General features: G+C 44.8%; 1 protein-coding gene across 13 annotated transcripts in view; it reads left to right on the plus strand.

The window, feature by feature from the left end:
• The first annotated feature begins 2,086 nt into the window (after nt 1–2,086).
• Nucleotides 2,087–18,466, plus strand: part of VWA2 (von Willebrand factor A domain containing 2) — a 43,027-nt gene continuing 26,647 nt past the window's right edge. For 9 of the 13 annotated variants that reach the window (XM_064514254.1, XM_064514256.1, XM_064514257.1 and 6 more), the window contains exons 1-6: nt 2,758–9,716; nt 10,561–10,621; nt 11,799–11,860; nt 12,490–12,564; nt 14,518–14,651; nt 17,223–17,332. In XM_064514254.1, coding sequence (XP_064370324.1) covers nt 11,809–11,860; nt 12,490–12,564; nt 14,518–14,651; nt 17,223–17,332 — 371 coding nt within the window. In that variant the 5' untranslated portion in view covers nt 2,758–9,716; nt 10,561–10,621; nt 11,799–11,808. Of the gene's footprint in view, nt 2,128–2,333; nt 2,385–2,757; nt 9,717–10,560; nt 10,622–11,798; nt 11,861–12,489; nt 12,565–14,517; nt 14,652–16,240; nt 16,324–17,222; nt 17,333–18,466 lie in introns of those variants that run through there. The other 4 variants (XM_064514259.1, XM_064514266.1, XM_064514265.1 and 1 more) reach the window with 4 other exon arrangements.

Raw genomic sequence — 18,466 nt, forward strand, 5'->3', positions numbered from 1 at the left:
GAGCTAGAATTTTCTTTACAAATTCCACTTTTTTGGGGGTGTTTGATGCTGCACTCCTTTTCTAACTTTAGTACCATGATGTAGTTACAAGACAGCGTTCTCTCTTTGCAGATTACAAAATTAATGATCTGTGCGTGTAGTTTTGCATGTGAAAGATATGCAACTTAATTCAACTAAAGGGCTTAATCTTAGGCAGCTACCACTACTTGCACATTTTGGAGATGCTGTTTAAGCCTTTCAATTTATGGCAATAGAATGCTTTTGAAAATCTTTTAAAGAGTCTTGAGTCTTGGACTCTTGAAGTCTTGCTGTCTACTTTAAAACTTAACGTAAAGGAGTCTGACACTTTCTTCCCTCCTAAATTTATCTTTACTGAGCTTGAAGATATTTTGTTCATGTACAAGAGCATTGCTCAGTCATAGCATATGCATCCCAGTGGTTAACTGTTTACTTCTGACTGCAATGCAGCAAACTTGAGACAGGTAGGGCAGAACTTCATGGAGGAATTCTGCACCTGACAGGCTATGCTAGACCATGTCTGGTTAGATCCAACTAGGTTGCTGTAACCTTTTGAGAACTGCATTACCCTCTAAAAAGAAATTCAAGACAATAGTTAAAAACTTGTTTAGATTAATTAGTACTCTAATCTCTTAAATTTACCTGTTAAGGGAAAGGATGAAAGTACAGGACAGTAACAGTGATCCTCTTAATGTTTTTATAGTTGCAGGTTTGTAGCAGCTGTGCAGTAGTAATCCTATCATGTAAGACTGAGATGTTCGCTCCAAATCTGGACCATCCTACAGTGCCAGTGCATTTAGAATTAATTGCTCTGCGCTGCTTTCTTCTTTGGCTGCTGTTGTTGGAGCTGCTTCTTGATTGGGGAAAAGATTATACCTGATTATATATCCTTTCACTTTACTTAGACCTTTGCAGAATACAGAACAGCTAAACACCAAGCAAACACCAAGCTGCATGTCCATAGTACAGCTCATCTTGTATCCTTATTCTTGCTATATGGATGTTCATATATGAAGTTTCTGTGCTGTTCAGCTTTTAAGTGTAAGGATTGTTTAATAGGGTGTTGCATGTGACTGCTGAAGAACTGAAAGAGTAAGTGAAAAGCAGAGTAAGAAAAGCTGATCTAGAAATGGAATCTGCCTATGCAAGTATAGCTTCTGTTAGTGGAATAATTTTAATAATAATCTTACTTAAAATCCAGTTTATTCTGAATGTGGCTATTTATAACTCCAATCTGAAATACCTGGAGTTAACATTTTTCAAATAAACTGGAAGGAGTTCTTTTCTGTTCCCATGTTTGCACATCTTCAGTTGTGAGAACTACAGAAGTTTTAAAACTGACCCTAAAGTATCCCTCTAGTTGTAATGGGTGTGAATATGGTGCTTTCACATGCATGTGGATAGTAGTTGTCTGTCAAGAACAAACATTAAAGAAAACTTTTTTTTTAAAGAAAGTTAACTCCTAAATAAATTACATTATAGCTGCTGGCAGTGCAAAAGCAGTCTGTGCTTATGCTTATGTCCAGTGTTGCAGCGAAGCCTGTTAGCTGCACACCGAAACGGCTTCTAGATGTGCTGAAATTAGTCTATTTGATGGTAGATATAAAAGCGTGACTGGTCTCTTGTCACTCGTGCCTCTTGTCGTTTGTGACTGCTTCCTCTCTGCTTTAAAGGCAGCTGTGAGCAAAATGGTAAATCAGGGCACAGGACGTGCACCGAATGAGATGCAAGAAGCCAGAAACAAGGTACAGCTACAGTCTGCTTCTGTGCCTTGTTTTGCAGGGGCCTGTCGCCGTGCTTGTGCTCGACCCAATGTGGGAAAGCAAAGGGGCCGAGAATAAGTTAACATTCAGTGAAGCAAAGCTGCTTTTAGCAAATAAGTTAAGACCTCCTGTTGACAAAAACTCTGCCTTTACCTGTCATCTTGTTTGTTTTAGTGCATAGCAAAGAACACTAATAATTTCAAAAAGCTCATAGTCACTTTTTTCTACCTCCCCCCGGCAGAGATGCTCGCTGCGTGTCGCCGCGCCCCCCGCACCTTCCTCCTTCCTCCCGGCGAGCGACGCCCGCGGCGCCCGGCACCGAGGAGAGGACGCAGCTCAGCCGCAGGTAGCGCGGCCACTGCGCCGGGGCCTCCGCCTCCCGTTTCGCCGTCCGCGGGAGCGCGGTCCTGCCGCCGGGCCGCGCCGTCGTGCCGCGGGCCGGGGCCGTGCGAGGCGCGGGGCGCCCTGCCGGGGCGAGGAGCGGCGGCTCGGCGGCTCCTCCCGCCGCTGCCGCGGAGGGCGCCCAGGCCCCTCGCTGCCGGGGCGCCGGGCCGGCCGCGGGGCGCTGCGCGGAGCCGGCGGGGGCTGCCGAGCGGGCGGGAGGTAGGTGCTCCGGCGGCTGCACCGCCTTCCCGGGCGCCGGGGCCGGCCAGGGGCGCGGCGCTGCCTCCCCTCGGCCGGGCGCCGGGGCGGCCCGGGGCGGCTGCCGGGCGCGGGCCTGGGCGCAGCGGCGGGCCGACCCCCGCGAGCCCAGCGGCCGGGCAGGGCCTCCCCGGTGCCCGGGAGGCGGCGGGGCTCCTCTGCGCCGCGGCTGGCGGCTGCCGCGGTCGCGCTGCCGCTTCTCTTCGGCGGTGCCCGGGGGCAGCGGGAGGGCCGCTCCCCGAAGCCGCGGCGGCCGCCTGCGGAGGGTGCTGCGAGGAGGGAGGAGGTGGGCGCTGCGTGCGGAGCGGGGCTGGGAGGACCCCTCTGCGGCGGGCCGGGCGCGAACCACTGTCCGCAGGGCAGGGTTGGAAGGGGGTCGTAAAACGTGCCCTGCTTTTGCGCTCGGAAACGCAGACTGTGATTTCCAGCTCGGGTATCTTTGGGCAAAACCTCCTCGGCTTGGTGGGAGGAGGTACCGGCAGGGTCAGGATCCCACAGGTGCTGCTGGTGGAACAGGAGGTGACAGGGCATTGCTTTTGCGAGAGGGATCTTGAGGCCTGTTTTGCAAATGGCAAACAAGGGCAAATTTTGCGAAATTTGAAAAATTTTGTAAATAGCAAAAAAAAGCAGAAAAAGGGAAAAAAAAGCCCTCAAACTCTGCTGAGATCTCTTCACAGGTCAGGAAAACACCTGGCAACAAGGCCAGGTTCTGCCCCAGCTTGGGCAAGTTGTGCCTCTTGCCCAGTTGCACAGTGCCACTAGGAGCACAAGCTTTGCCCCTGCATTTACTGAAGGGGGATGTGGTCAGGCCCTTCTTGAATGAAGGATGAATTTGTTCACTCTAGTGAATAAACAGTGCTGTACTGTATTACTGAAATAACAAAAATATAGATAATGTTGTAATGCTTTTAATTGACTGGTTTCTCGTTGTTCTGGGGTGTGGCCAAAACAGAAGTGCTGAACTTGCCAGGGCAGGCTCTTGGACAGGCCGTATCTGATGTCCTTAGTTAAAACCTATCTGCAGAAGGCAGAAAGATTTGATCAAGTCTCAGCAAAGACAGAGGGACTTGATGTCCATAATATGTCCGGACACTTGTACTTCTTTAAAGAAACTGGAATAACTCCTATCTTTGAATATGCACAGTAGCACTTTTTCCTGCTGTGGTCTAATAGCTAGAGCAGGGCAGAGTGTCTGGTTTCTAGTTGTGCTACAAACTCATGCATCTATGAGCAAGTCACTTTGTTTCTTTGTATCTTGGTTTCCATGTAGGTTAAATAGGGATGAAGATGCAGGCCTTGGAGCTGCTATTTGGAAAGTCATGAGATGCAAACATTACTGTGACCTGGAATGGAAAGGAGAGAGGGAGTTAGCAGAGCCCTGCTTCTAAGTCAGTGGGGAAAATGGGAACAGACATTAAAAATGTGAGCTGGAAATTGTGAAAATAGCTTAATGGGGGCTTATGCTAACTTGCCTTCTGTTTTGTTTGTTTAATTTGCTTAGTGAAGGTGAGGCATCAGCAGGAGACCAGTCCCACATATAACCACATTTTCCCACTTCACAGACTTCAGAGAGGGGTGTGCAGGAGAGCCTTTGTGTGCTTTGGGGCATGCAGGGTATGTGCTGAGCCCACTTCTCATACACGGTGTGCTGTGATAGTTCACCACGTTGTCTTCAGTGTGTGCTCCTGAAGATGTCTGTTTAATCAGATTTAGTCTAAGAGGAATCAGGATTGAGATGATAAAAAATCTCTTTTGAATTCTACTCCAGTTCTGCAGAAGAAAAAAATAAAAACTGTGGAAGATTCCTACTTTCTAAAACTTTGTTAGGAACGGCCCACAGTATTTTCTGTCCTGAAAATACATGCAGGCAACAGCTTGTATGTGTTTGCAGGAGTGGTGCTATGGAGAAAATTCTCAGGCTGTGGCTTGTCCCTGGGGGCTCAAAGAGATGCCGTATAAGGATAAGGTGTTAACTGCTGATAATTTTGTAAAAGGGGATGGGTACGTCATGATCGAGAACATCCTGGCATCATACAGGCCGAGATCAGCACAGTCAGTCTCATGTTCTGAGAATAAAATGCGTACCAGAACAGTCAAAAGAGGATTTTTCTTCCCTTGCTCCAACCTCTGTTGTAGATAACCATTACAACTGACTGTTTTTAAAAAAAAGGAGAACGCCTCTTCTTTTGCAGTATCGGGTATTTGGAGAAGGACAGCTTGGAACTGTTTCCTCTAGATGGAGACTCATCATAGCAGTCTTTAATTCCTTATTCTTCCTGGTGATACCAGTTGAGTTTGGTCCTTCTAAGCCAGCCAGTGAGATGCCTGAGGTTTGAAATCTGTCTTTGACACGATCGATGCTCTTTGGCAAAAGATTTGCTTCTCCCATGGTGGCTAGTGTACCTCCTCTCATGGCTAGAGAATGTATTGCCTTTATGCTGTCGGTCTGCTGGGAAGGTTTTCTGGACATTGATATTGCTGACTAGAATGACAGAAGTTAATTTATCTTGAAGGTTGAGGTGACAAATCTAAGGCCTTCCTGTCCCACTGGGAAGCTTTTGGACAAACACATTTGTGTGGTCTGGAAACCTTTTAAAGTCAGATTCTTACTTCTAAGCAAAAAAAATGTCTTCTTGATGATACATATGCAAAGATGCAGGAAACCCCTTTCCACCCCTTTCTTTGGAAATCATTTACACCTGCTCATGGTGTAGGTAAATCGCTAGTTGACTGGAAAGCCTGCACTCAGGTGTGAATGTTTCTGGCTGGTACAGGCAATGGAGATCAGGTCCTGAGACAGGCACCCACCTGTAAACTTTTCAGACATGCACAGTTTGGGAAGGTGACACAGGACAGTTAACACTAATTGCACTGAAATCCATAGCCTTGAATGAGTAGCCCCAGCAGCGTATGTGACCAAGTCAACTGTATGTTTTCATAACCTCAAGATACTTATGTTGTTTGCCTAGTCATTTTTTTCATGCTTTCCTTGGTTTATCCTAAGACACCATCTTCACACAGATTACTTACCCCCCTGGCTCAAACACACTGCAAAGCTTTTCTTCCCAGTATCCATACTGGCTATCTGCTACTGCAAATGAGTTCTCAGTGCTTGAAATGCTAAGGCAGGCTCTCACTCTCTAGGGTGGCCTTGCACACAACATCCAGCAAAGGATAAAACAGATCAGATTTTTGTGGAAACCCTCCTGCTGCTCTAGCCACAAGCAAAGTCAATAGCACGAGCACTTCTGTCAGGAAAAAACTACATTATTAGTTTAGCACAACTTCAGAGGTCAGAAAAGTGTCTCTTATTCAGGAACTCTCTGGTCTTACGGGACCTGATCTGCAGTATGTTGACTTTGACAGTACCCCATGTGATCAGGATCAAGGTGTCTTTATGAACAGGAACCCTCATTTCACTTGGAAAAAGAGCCTGTCAAAACTGTTATTTAATGCAAAGGTGATGGTATGGGGGGTTGACTAAACAAACAACTTTTGAAGAAAACTTTATGGAAATTGCATCTTGTTTATCATTTGGAGAAGAAAAAAGTCAATAGTTTTAGACTGAGATTTTTTGATGTGGGTTTGAACAAAAGTCAAACATTTCCCTATCTTCTCTCCCTTCCCCCTTCAATCCTGGCTCCCATTTCTGCTGTGGAAGTGCATTCAGCTAGAGCAGAGAGGACACCTGGAACGTGTCCCGCTACCTACAAAACTTTGGGTAGCAACAAGCCTTAAAAGATGAAGCAAATAAAAATGACTGGTTTATTGGCAGAGGTGTGACACCTTTCAGAGTCTGAGTCATGTGATGACACCTACTGTCCTCGCTCTGAGGCAGTATCTGCATTGCCCTTAATATCGATGTGCTCAGGACCTCTTTACCAGGTGCCAAAGAAATAGGTCACAGTGGAGTAGTAGCAGCCCTCAGCTTTGGAGGTGGAGGAGGCCCCTGCTCACCTTTCTCCCTCCTGGTTTTTGTCCTCCTGCCTTTATCCCTTCTGTTCCCACAGGTATCTTCAGAGCGTCCCACGTCCATGGTGCTTATGCATGCAAGAAGCTGCTACAGCCAGTTTGTCTCACTGCTTGTGCTTCCCTGCCTGTGCCCCCACACAAACATAAAACATGAGCTACTCATTTGGGAAACTATTTATTTTTTCTGTACAGCCCAGCAAAGGATGTGTCAGCACTGATGCTGCTTCTGATTAGTTTTTGGTTTGGGGAGGGATGTTGCGGTGGAAACTGGGAGTGTGATCTGGGGTCTTTCCACAGCCATGTGTGAGCTGTGATTAACCTTGGGCTCCTCAGCTCCAGAGGTCTGTGTCTGTGGCAGCTGTCAAACGGGGTGACACAGCGGGACTGTCCCTTCAGACTGACCTCCTAGATTGAGCTGAGACAGGAAGCTGGCAGCCAAAGCAAACGCGCACATCCCTGTCTCATGTCCAAGCGCTTTTGTTTCTAAGAGCTAATGCGGTATTTGTCCACTTGCTCCCCAGGAGAATGGGAGGGAGAGGAGGAAGTGTGAAAAGACTCCGGGGGAACTGAACAGAAAAGCTGCTATTTTATCTGAGAAAACTAATGTTTTCCCTAGAAAGTCAAATTCCCTTTTGAAAGGAGACTTCCAGCGTTCAGGAAATCTCTTTTGTGCCAGTAGGTCATTGGGATCCCTTCAGCAAGCTGGGTGTCACGTCCTGTCCAACAGTCAAGCTCTGTAAGGAACCACAGTGTTATAAATGCATTGATAGGGTGTCGCTTGATTTGTTAAGATTATGCTTTAATGAAAATGTGGCATAATCTTTTCTACTTTTTCTCTTACTGTTAAATAAAAGGAGGAGAGTTTGAAGAATGAGCTGGAGGATGCTTTTATTGCAAGCCAGATCTCTGAGATGAAAAGAGGTGGTATTTAATTAAAGCAGCTGACTGATACTTTTAAATATCATTCTTCTTGTTCCAGTACAAGAGTAACATTTGCCCCAGAGGAGTACACATGATATTAACTGTTTTGATAAGTCTGTAGAAATGGCGTGTATGTGTTTGTTTATGTGTGTGTACATACGATAACATCTGATGATGATGCTTCATGCCAGGCAAGTTCAATGAGCTATCAGCTCACATCACAACCAACTGCAAGCTTGTTTCGCTTTCTTACAGAAACATCAGCCCAGATAATTTTTTAGATCCATTCTCAGCCAAGCACTTAGCCAGTTTGGGGCATGGCTGTGCTGTTCAGATCTGATTCCACATCCACCTGACCATAGTGGCCAGTGGTTTTGAATTCACTGTGTTTTCAGATCACAATTTAGATCCCTCTCATCAATAAGAATAAGCTAACTCAGGTATTTGATGGATGGTGAAAGATACATTGATAAGATTCTCTTGTTAAGAAGAAAAACTTGTCTCTCCTCTCTCCCATCTCCTGTTTCCCTCCTCCACATAAAGTAGGCATGGTTACACTCTTAAATATGATGACCACTTACGCAAACCTATGTGGCCACATGGGAATCTGCATACAAAAAATACGAGTTTTTACTGCATGTCTTTAAAAAAATGATTGTTTTTGACTCAGTACTAATGCAGACATTTTTGAAATACTCTTTCTTTATGCACAAAAAGATGAAATGAAAAGGTCCTTCACTCATCTTTCCCCCTCCCCCCAGCAAAGCTGTTGTCTAAATTTGCTTGACTGTTGCTAATCCTGGGACTAGAGTTGATGAGCAGCTGGCAACAATGAAGCCTTCATTTGATTTCAGCTGGTGAGAGTGTAGCGGGCTGAAAGGTAAAGTATTCATCTTGCAAATTAGTTGATTTAAGCCCAAGGTAAGACCAAGTTGTAGAAACATCTCAGTCCTTCAGTGCTCCATGCAAAAGGAACCTGAAATCCCCCCACCCCTGTCACATCTGGTTGCAAGTGGAGGCCTGTCCTGCTTTCAGTATTTTGTGCTCTGGAATTAGCTCCAAGGAAGCATGCCCTTGGGGAATGGCAAAAGTGTAACCTAACCTCCTTGGCATGTGCTGCGCTTGAAATTACTGAGGGACACAACAGCTTCCTTGATGAAGCTTGTGTTTACCTTCCTTTATTTAAGCAAACTTGGGATCTGTTAATTTGGCAACAGCAGTCTGGTGGGTGTGCTGGGAGGATACATTAAAGGAAGATGCTTGTAAAGCACCTGAAACAGGATAAAGAAACACAAAATGCAGTAAGGGTGAGGATTATTGCGTCAATAATTCCTAATGACACTTTTTAACCCCCCGTTTGGTACAGACCTGTGTAGGTAACTGAGTGTGCTCTGCTGCTGATACCTTTCCTTGGCTGTGGTGTGAGGGGCTGTAGGGTGCAGGCAGCTGCATGGGCATAAAGAACTTTTGGTCTGTCCAGGTAGGTCTGGGATGAGTGATACAGATTTTTCCAACAGAGGTAATGATTAGAGAGTTACAGTGCAGTGTAAGACAGAATACCAGTCACTTTGGGTTTCTCACCCACTCTTCTGACATGAAAAACTGCAGAACAGCCTGCCCAGAGGAGAAGTTTCTATGGCTTAAAGCTTTGCTTGTGTCCTGGAATTTGAAGCCTTACAGGTCCCTAGACTCCTGGCTGCATGCTTCTGCGTTGACAGGATCTTCCCACCTATGTAAACTTGCCATTCATGCAAACCTGAAGTTCTCTGAAGCTGACTAATTTCTTAGCCACTGCTAGCTAGGAAGTAGTGCATCTTACAAGTAATTACACCTTGGACAGAAAAATGACAATAGTTGCACTGTTCTGCTCAACATATGGTTTAATCAAGACCCAGAAATGTGTGTGGACTTACCCAAGGCAACCCAGTATGGTAGAGGGATTTCCAAAGGTGTTTGGATGCCTCTGAGTCTTTTGTGGATGAGAATGATCCCAGTCATCCCAGTCCCCAATTTTTGTCTGAATGAAAACAATCAGCCATCCCTTGTAATTTTTACTGCTGTTTTTTATTGCATTTGATGTTTGTAGTGCAAATTAAGTAGTTAGAGCAACTGAAAATCTTAGTAAGGGCCTTTTCTTTAGGCACAAATAACAGTATTTTGTTTTATATCTCTGTTGGCCAACGCTATTTGTAAGCTTCCAACTGAGTAAAGGTTTTGCCTCTTCAGAGAGCACTGACTTTGTGGGATTGTCCTAGCAGGCTGCAAGAGCTGATTCAAGCCATGCTGAACTTGGTGGGAAAACTCCTTTTGCATCTGATGAGTGTCAGATCTAACTCACGATCTGGAGATCAGCTCTGCTTCTAGAGTCCTGCTACAGCTGCTGTTAACCAGTCTTGCAAGGTTAGGACTGAAATGTGATAAAGATGTTTCATTTCATTTCTAAAAATGGTTATTTTAGATAGTCTCATTGTCTTATTTCAACTGCTAGAATTTGTCTTCTACTGTCTCAAAAAAAATGAGCTGGAGTTGTAGTTTTCCCTAGTTTTGGTATTTTTTGTACTAAATAATCAGCTATTGTATATGTCTTCTCACTACTGCTTTCAGCAAAGCATGGTGCCTTGCGCTGTAAAAATTGTCTTCTTCCTCTAATTTTAAAATTGCTTAAAAATAGTACCTAGCACAAATGCCACAGACTCACTCCCTTTGTTGCTCCTTTCCTGCATCCCTCTCTTCCTGCACTATTAACAACTGCCTCAGGCTTGATCCTTCACTTTTAGCTCCCTCCCCGCTGCAAGCCTGGCTTGTCCTGAGCCAGCTCCCCAGCCTCATGCTGGCAGGAGCCTGGGCTGAGTCTCCTATTCCAGCATCCCCACCTGCTGCAGGCTGATACGTTGCCTTTCCTACTGGGACTTGCACTGCATAGTCAGAGCCTTTCTGGATGGCAAGGGTGTAGCAAGAGCCCTGCTCCAGGCTTGAAATAGCCTCCAAAAACTTCCATCTGAAAGAAAAATTATTGCCTACTTTGATGTTGGCTTTTGTTTTTTCTTACTTAGAGAACCAGCTAGGCTCTAGAAGATAAGCACAAACTTCTCTACCATTAGAAGATGACCTGTAATTTCAGCTTTTTTCCTGCTTTGAAGTAACTTCATTTAAGTAGAGCAGTCACTAAAACAAATCAAAACTTATTTTTAGTGGCTTTAAGCACTTTCTGTGTGCTAATTCTCACAATTTTTCTAAATACAAGGTGCTGACACGCTGTTTCACAAACTGAGGAAACTGAGGAAGCAGGAAACTAAAATTGAACAGTAAGTCCAAGATCAAACAGCAAGTTAAGTCTAAGACCAAGAGAAGAACCTATATTCAATTCCTCCCTCTAACTCCTACAGTATGTTCCTTCCTGTAGGAGGTAATATAGCTCTTACAGCTGTGTGTTAGAAACTAATAATGGTCAAAGATTGAATTACGGACAGGTATTTTGGGAGACCACACAGGAAACTCTAGGAAAGCTGTTTCCTGCTCTCTGTTTCTCTGAAGTGTGAGGCTTGCCAGATTATGCTTTCAAATAACTGGCACTTGGACTGATGGGGAACAGCCTATTTTGGTGATTTCATTAACAAGTGTAAGTTCTTCCTGACTGTTTATTAAATATATCATTTGCTGCAGAGACAAGTCTTTCCTGTGAAAAAGTCCCCCCTATTTCCTTGGAAAAACAATTGCTCAACAGAGCTAGTCATAAGAAATGCACTTATTTGTCTTTACATATGGAAAATCTGCTTTTGCAATGAGAGAGGGAAACCCAGCCTGAATCTGGTCTCTACCCAAGGGAGCCTGCAGTCCAGCCCCGTGGGAGGTGACACCCCCAGGTGGGGTAAGGCCATGCTGAGGTGGCCAGCCAGGGACCCAGGTCCTAGCCCTCCCCGCTGCCCTGAGGCAGCTGTCCGCCCAGCCAAAGCTGTGGCAGGTGCTGGCGGGCACAGCTCTGCCCCCATGCTCAGAGGCGTGCAAAGCCCCGGAGAAGTGGGACACAGCATTCAGCTCTCCACTGGCCTCCCCCAGGGGTGGTGGGGAGCACGGGGTGCCTTGGTGGTGCTCGTTTTGAAAAAGGAGTGTATAGAAGTGGAAGAAACTGAAGGGAGGAGGGAGGGAGAAGAGGTCCAGGGGTGGCTGTGGAGGGAAGTTGAGGAGGGGAGACTGGGCAGGTCCCTCCTTTGCCTGCAAAGCCTGCCTTCTCCAGTTGTGAGAGGATGAGAAAGCAGCATATAGGGAGAACTTTCTTTCCTATCATTCCTTCCCTTTTCATGGTTTTTTTTTCCTTCTGTTTCACACCCTTCTTCCCAGAGTACCTGCAGTGCTTTTGCCTCTTAGATCAAATGTTTATGAACTTGCCTCATGAGACAACCAGCAAGGACATGATTAGCTGCAGCTACAAAAACCTGCTTTAGGAATTGAATTAATATTTCTTTCTCTTTTTTTCCCTTTCAGATTTGTCACCATGAATCTCTTGCTGTCATTTGAGTCCATCTGCATTCTTCTGCTTCCCCAAGGTATGTTTAACATTGCCTTTTTGCATCAGTGTGGCTCTGTCTTAGGCACTTCCACTGTCTCCAGCTGGAGTTCTTTGCCCCAAGGTAGAAGAGCTGAGTATTTTTCCAGGAGGTTTAAATATAAACCCCTGAAACATAGTTTCATACAGGAGGGGAGAAAATAATATCTGAAGAAACAGATTTTCTGAGAATTCAGACACTTTTGACTGATTCATATGTGAAAAGAGTATTTTATATGGGAAAATTTGATAATTTATGCAATGTTTTTTCCAATGCAATTATTTTGTGTGTCCTGTGCTTATGACTATAATGTTCAGAGTCTAAGTCTGGCCTAGCTCTTCTTCTAGTACTAGTATGTCCCCACATGTAGTGAGCAGAGGGACTGTCCTTTCTTTACCCTGGAATGAGGTCCTTGACTATTTTCAGGGCCTCATGCTGTCTGTGTGCCTGCCAGAAGTGCTTTCTTCCCTTAGATACACGGCTGTGCTATGTCATTAAGTGATTCTTGGTTAGTGTAAAAACACTAGCAAAACAGCATTTTTGCTGCTTTAGATTAAAACCTGGATGTCTGTTTTCTTTTAAAGACACTTCCTAAGGTTCATGGGTGATTTATCTGTTTGATCCCACAGTTTTGCTGGTGTTTGGTATACAAGAAATTCATGCTGACCAGGAGATGATTGTCAAGATCTCAGCTGCTGGCCAATGTAAGTTTGTTTTTAAAAAGCAAGACTTATACTCTCTAAATTCCTTCTTCCCTTGTTTTCTGCTTATTGTTCTATGAAATCTCTACTCGTAAGGCCATAACTTGTAACACTTACTCCAGTAATGCCCCCTGGCTTTTCTGGGCCATGCAATTTTAGTCCTTCATGGGTCCTTAGTTTTAATTAGTTTCTGTTCTGCCACCTCTTACTGTCTTGCAAAAGCTACTCCAAACTCCAAACAGTATTTCAGTGTAATAAACTTTCACTTCTCACAAAAAATGAATCATGTATTTGACATAAGACAATATGATAGTTCAAGCAGAGGAGTCATGAACAATATCCCACAGCAGCGACATGCCCAGCTCTTACATCTGTAGCCAGAAGACGGTTGTAACCACTGCCCAACTTGCTATTCAGGTGGTAAAGCCCAGCATGTAGAAAGTGAAAAAATGATGGAATGCTCTCCATCTGCTCTTGTCTATATTTTTTTCTTAATACTACTCTGGATCATGCTGGAGAAAAAGCAATACACCACTGCTGTGGTGTAAAGGAAGAAAGCAGCTGGTTTTGATGAGGTGGTGTTGAGCTGCATCCTTTACTCTGCCTCCCTCAGCAGCCACCAAGTGTGGGGAGCATCCCTGGGGCAGGCACGGCCACTGAGTGTAAGCGCTGAAGCGAGGAGTGCTCTTCCGGGGGGACCAGGGCCCTGGCACCCTTGATGCGTTTGTTATCTGTGGCCATCACAGCTGACAGGGTGTTTTACGGGCAGAGCTCCCATTAGACTGCTGTGCATATCCAGGTGGATAGAAGCCATGTATTTTCCCCTTCCTTACATAGTATGAGTTTGACACCTCTTTCTAGCAGGTATCTCCTGTGTGAGGTGGGGTGAGAGCTGTGGGCAGCCCACCTTTTTTGTTATTCATAGCACATCATGCTCTGGGCTGCATGGGGGAAGGATGTAGACCAGGCAACACCACTAGCAGACCCCACGCAGGCCTTAAAGTTCCCAGCAATGCTCTAGCAAGCACTGCCTTACGGCTGCTTCTGCCCTCGCTTGGCTTTTCCCCGATCAGTATTAGCACTCCTGGGATGGTGACCCACCCTGTTTTTCCCCAAATTTGGCCATTTGTCAGCCAGCTGGTATTTTTATCGGTTCCTTCAGAACCTATTTCAAGTGATCCTGATTCAAGGAGTCATGTTTAATTACAGACTCAAGTCAAGATCAGACGTGTTGTGTGGTTTATTTTTTCAGGCTTTAAAGCCAGTACTGGTCATTATGCTGTTAGCACTGTTCACTGGGCTCCTGTTGGCCAGCAGACCACACGCATCTGCAGCTCCCCTGATGTACGTGCAATCAGCTACTTATAAACAGTATCGTGCATTCTCCTGTTAGCCATCATTTTCTATTGTCTGTCTGTCAAGTGATAAATTACATTTTTTCCTGTGCCAAACATGCCCTCCAGCCCTATTCCATAGCATCATGCTTTCAACTCAGACTTTTCATCCTGCTGTGCTATATTTGGATGTTTCTCACTTACGCAGATCATCGAGAGTCCTTTGATGGGCTACAGACATCCTGCTCACTAGTCTATTCTGTAGCTACTTACCAGGCCCGGGCAAGTGCCTCATGGCCATATCTGTGCAGCTGCCGAAAGGAGAATTCCCACTCCTCAGCCAGCACAGGACAAACCGCCAAACTCCGGGTTCTGGTTGTGAACACGGAGATGCCCAGGCGTGTGCTCTGTAAATCCATTTTTCTGGATTTTCTGCTGTTTGCTCTCTTCTTGCAGAGAGTGAGATTAACAAATTCGAATGCTTTTACTTTGTTTTCTTTCCCCTTTTCGGGGGGCTTGTTTTCTATAAAATCTGCCTGCCTGAATTCTGCAGTCATCTGTGAGTGCAGTCCCAATGTGAGCACACAGTCTGACAGTGTATATATATCTTGTTCTCTCCTAGTGATGCAGTGCTCAGCTTCGGTAGATATCCTTTTCCTCCTGGATGGCTCCTACAGCATTGGCAAAGGAAGCTTTGAGAGGTCTAAGCACTTCACAGGCAAACTCTGTGATGCCTTGGACATCAGTCCAGACAGGGTGAGTGTCAGGAATGTCTCATTTTAGTTCGAAGCAGCTTGGCACTCTTTGTAAAGACCAGTGATAACACATTGAATGAAATCCCAAAGTTCAACGTAGCAGCTACTGTGGGGTCAGAATATTTATTCAGAAAGATATAGTGAAGGTTTATGAGTTGGTGGAGCTCAATGGCACTTCTCAGCTCTTCACTGATATAAATAGTTCCATTTGGTCTTGAAAAAGGATGTAATCTTTCTGGTTAAAGAATATAATTTGTGTTTTTTAAGTGATTTTTATTTGATTTTGGATGCTCAGAGGCAAATATAGAAAAAAGTTAAGCCATATGGAAAGAAGTTAACTCCCTCTCTGTACAGGTGTAAATGATACAGTCTGTTTGTCCTGGTTTTCCTATTCCAAAATAAGCCCAAAAGGGTGGAAGGGAAGGATTTCATCGCAAGGCAGCAGCCACGCACTGATGTCATTTGGGGATCTGTACACTGCAATAGGTCTTTGAGATATTGCTGCACTCCCCACCTGGCAGTGGGACTACAGTCTCTGTGGCTAACATGAGTGCCTTGGAGCGGATGTTTTTAAACTCCTGTGAGATCTTCCATTACAACACAGTTAAGAGCAGGTCACAGTTGGGTGCCCTGTTCTTTTGTCTCTGCATTGCTTCCCTCCTCAGTGCAGCTGTAATTCTTTCCTCAATAAAAAATTGGACACTTTCTCTCTCAACGAGCCTACAAGCACCACTTCTTATGCCAGGGCTCCTGCCACTGAATGGAAGGGCTGCGGCACAATGTTTTAAATACCGGTGGTCCACAGAGACAGTGTGGGACTGACTAGCTGGGACTTTAAGTTAGAGTCCAAGTAGATGTTATTTACAGATACCCAATATAAAATAAGTTAAATGGGCAGATGTGGCTAGGTCAAGTTCTTGTCCATTCCTGTTTTGGACCTTGGCTCAAATCAAAGTCTAGTTTTGGGCATTGAGCAACTGAAGGGATTGATAGGAGTTGCACTGCATCCTCACATCCATGGTCTGGGCGCCCTCAGGTCTTACCCACTCCTTGGAGCCAACCTCTAGTTCCTCTGTGTCTGAATCAACAAGTTCTGGGATATATCTGAGTGGATTTCAGGCCAGACCTGGTTGCAGTTCCAGCTGCGCATCCAGTCCTTCATTACACAGATTTGGGGCACCTGATGGGGCAAGGTTTCACAGCCCCCTGCGGTCCCTAGCCAGGGGTCTTGGAGTGGGTTGTGATGACTGCTGGACTTCATTCCCACTTGGAGCCTCTCTGAATAAATGTCAGGTTGTTGGGGAAGGACATATCAGGGGCATGAGGTCTCTGTGCAGCAGGATGAGGAAGCTGAGATGGGGTCAGGAGTGGGTCTCAGGGCATGCTGGGGCTTTGAGGATCCTCCAGTCCATGTCCGATTCTTCAGAGAGGTCTAGGAGTGAAGGAGGAAGAGCCAAGTCTTGTCTTTGCTTCTGGTTCCCATGGAAGAGATGCTTAGACTTGCACCTAAAATCTAATCTTCTCCAGACCAGCTACCATCACTGTTCCAAGCCCTAAAACCAAAAGCTGCTGCTTTGCTCGTTACTGCAGGGTTCAATTTCTTTTGGAAGTTGAAATCACCGTTCCACCCATCACTTTCTCTTCAAAGAAATCTTTCAGCCTTCGGCTCTCAGGTAACAGCTACATAGCATATGAGGCTTTCCACAGACTGGATGATGATGGTAATAAGTCAAAGTGTGTGTTTGAGGCTTTGGCAGATGTTTGGTGACTCAGATTAAATGGGTATTGCCTTTTTTCGGCACACAGTAAATTGATCGGAAGTAGAGACTTGCAGCTGGGAAACAACTGTAACTCAGACTTAGGCAAATGTAGAATTTGGATATTTGATATTTGCAAGTTTTTGAGTTTGTTTGTTATTTTTAAATATCATCCTCTCTTGTCCCTTCCCCTATTCTTTCTGTTAATTCTTACGTAGATAGGACCTAAACTCAGTACCTTTTTTCCCTCTGATCATGTCACATTCCATTAAACTTCTTGTAAGGCTTGAGTGAAATATTCTGGATGTCCTGCTCAGTACAGGTCATTTACTCTGTTTATTTACATTTTTCAGGCATTTTCAAATATAGAAAATGTTTTTAGAAGAAGCAGTGGAAAAATAATTGCCTTGTGTTGCCTACTGTGCTCAATGCCGGGGGGGCTGCTTTTCATAATGGAAAGATTGCAGGCATAGTGCCTAAATGATTTGGTATAAAAGTGTTATTTATAAACTTTTTACTGTTCTTGAAGCTACTAGATCCTTTAAATGGATAAATATAGATCTTGAACTTGCCTGTAACTGCAACAGAGGCTCCCAGGATGTTTGCAGATGGACTTTTTGCCTTATATATAGTCTGCATAGGCAAGTCTGTGGTGTATGTTCTCTTTGAATAAGTCCATTTAAAATGCCAGTAGCTCAATGTTCAGGATAGTGTTTGTCTCAAAACAATTCAGTGTTCCCAAATCTGTAAATTGATCAAAAGAGCAAAACTCTCCCAGGCACCTTTCTTTCATACTCTTTAACCTCTTCTTTTAGGTCCGTGTGGGAATGATACAGTTTAGCTCAACTCCTCGCCTTGAATTCTCACTGGATTCGTATCGAACTAAACAAGAAGTGAAAGAGAGAATTAAGAAGACTATGTTCAGGTCAGTTTATTTTACAGCTCTTCTCTTTTTTTTGTGCTGTGAATGATCTCTAGCCTGAGAGCTTTTTGAGGTCTGAGCACTTCTACCAACGTGATGTCCCCAGGAAGGGAGCTGAATGAACAGTGTATGTCAGTGAGGTCTTTAATCCACAGTCTGCTAAAAAAAATACATCCTGGTCTGTTTTTGTTAGTGAAGGCTGACAGGCTGTGTGGAGAAAGTTTTCAGTGTCCCGCTATAACGTGATTAATGACAGCATAGGGGAAAGTTTTCCATACCCCCTTCTGACAAGTCTTTCTGGCCCTTCATGCAAGGATGTGGGTTACCTCCTTCCTCCAGCTGACAGAGAAGAGCTAAGCCAGCTTCTCCCCACAGAGCTCTTCTGGGGTGCATCTCAGACATTTTCTGGGCTATTCATGAGTGATATACTCACAGATTTACTGAGTTGGCCTTTTAGAAGGAAAACCAGATGTAGTGTTCCCATATCGCCGAGTAGAGGCAGAATGACATGTATCTTTGTTCTTCAGTGGTTACATCCTCCTTTGTCCTGTGGGGTAGGGAAGAATTGCTAGTTCCCTTGAAATCTGTGCATGTGTGTCTGCTGAATTCAAGAGGATCAGGTTTTTAGCCAGAAACCTTTTTTCTTCGTGGATGTTGAGACTTGGATGTCTTCCCATGACCCCAGGAAATGGAGCCAGAAGGCCAAAGAAACACTGTCTTTGAGCTTCTCAAAATCCAAACTTTTAATCTCTGAGAAATGCATTTGGATCTACAAAGGACTTGACAACCATCCCAAGTAACACCTAACGTTTTGGTGATAGATGATGTATCAGTACAGCTGCAAGAGCCTGCCCTTTCTTCTGATGTTCTGCCTTAGGGTTAAGGGTTAGCTCAGCATTTCTCAGTGGATGTCTGCTGCTTTCAGCATAAGGTATAAATTGCAAGCAAATTTGTCCACTTTTGACTTTTTCAAGCAAGATCAATTGATTGGGGTTTTTTTGCATTGCTTTCGATAACAGTTTATCAGATCAAGAAAACCCCTTGTATACTGTTATAGAGAAATCTTATCAGAAAACAAGATGCACTCCTATTTCTTTAGCTACTTAAAAGTCTGTGAGAGCAGAAAAAGTGAAGCAG

The sequence above is a fragment of the Dromaius novaehollandiae genome, chromosome 6, assembly GCF_036370855.1.
Source record: "Dromaius novaehollandiae isolate bDroNov1 chromosome 6, bDroNov1.hap1, whole genome shotgun sequence".
In the NCBI taxonomy this organism is placed as follows: Eukaryota; Metazoa; Chordata; class Aves; order Casuariiformes; family Dromaiidae; genus Dromaius; species Dromaius novaehollandiae.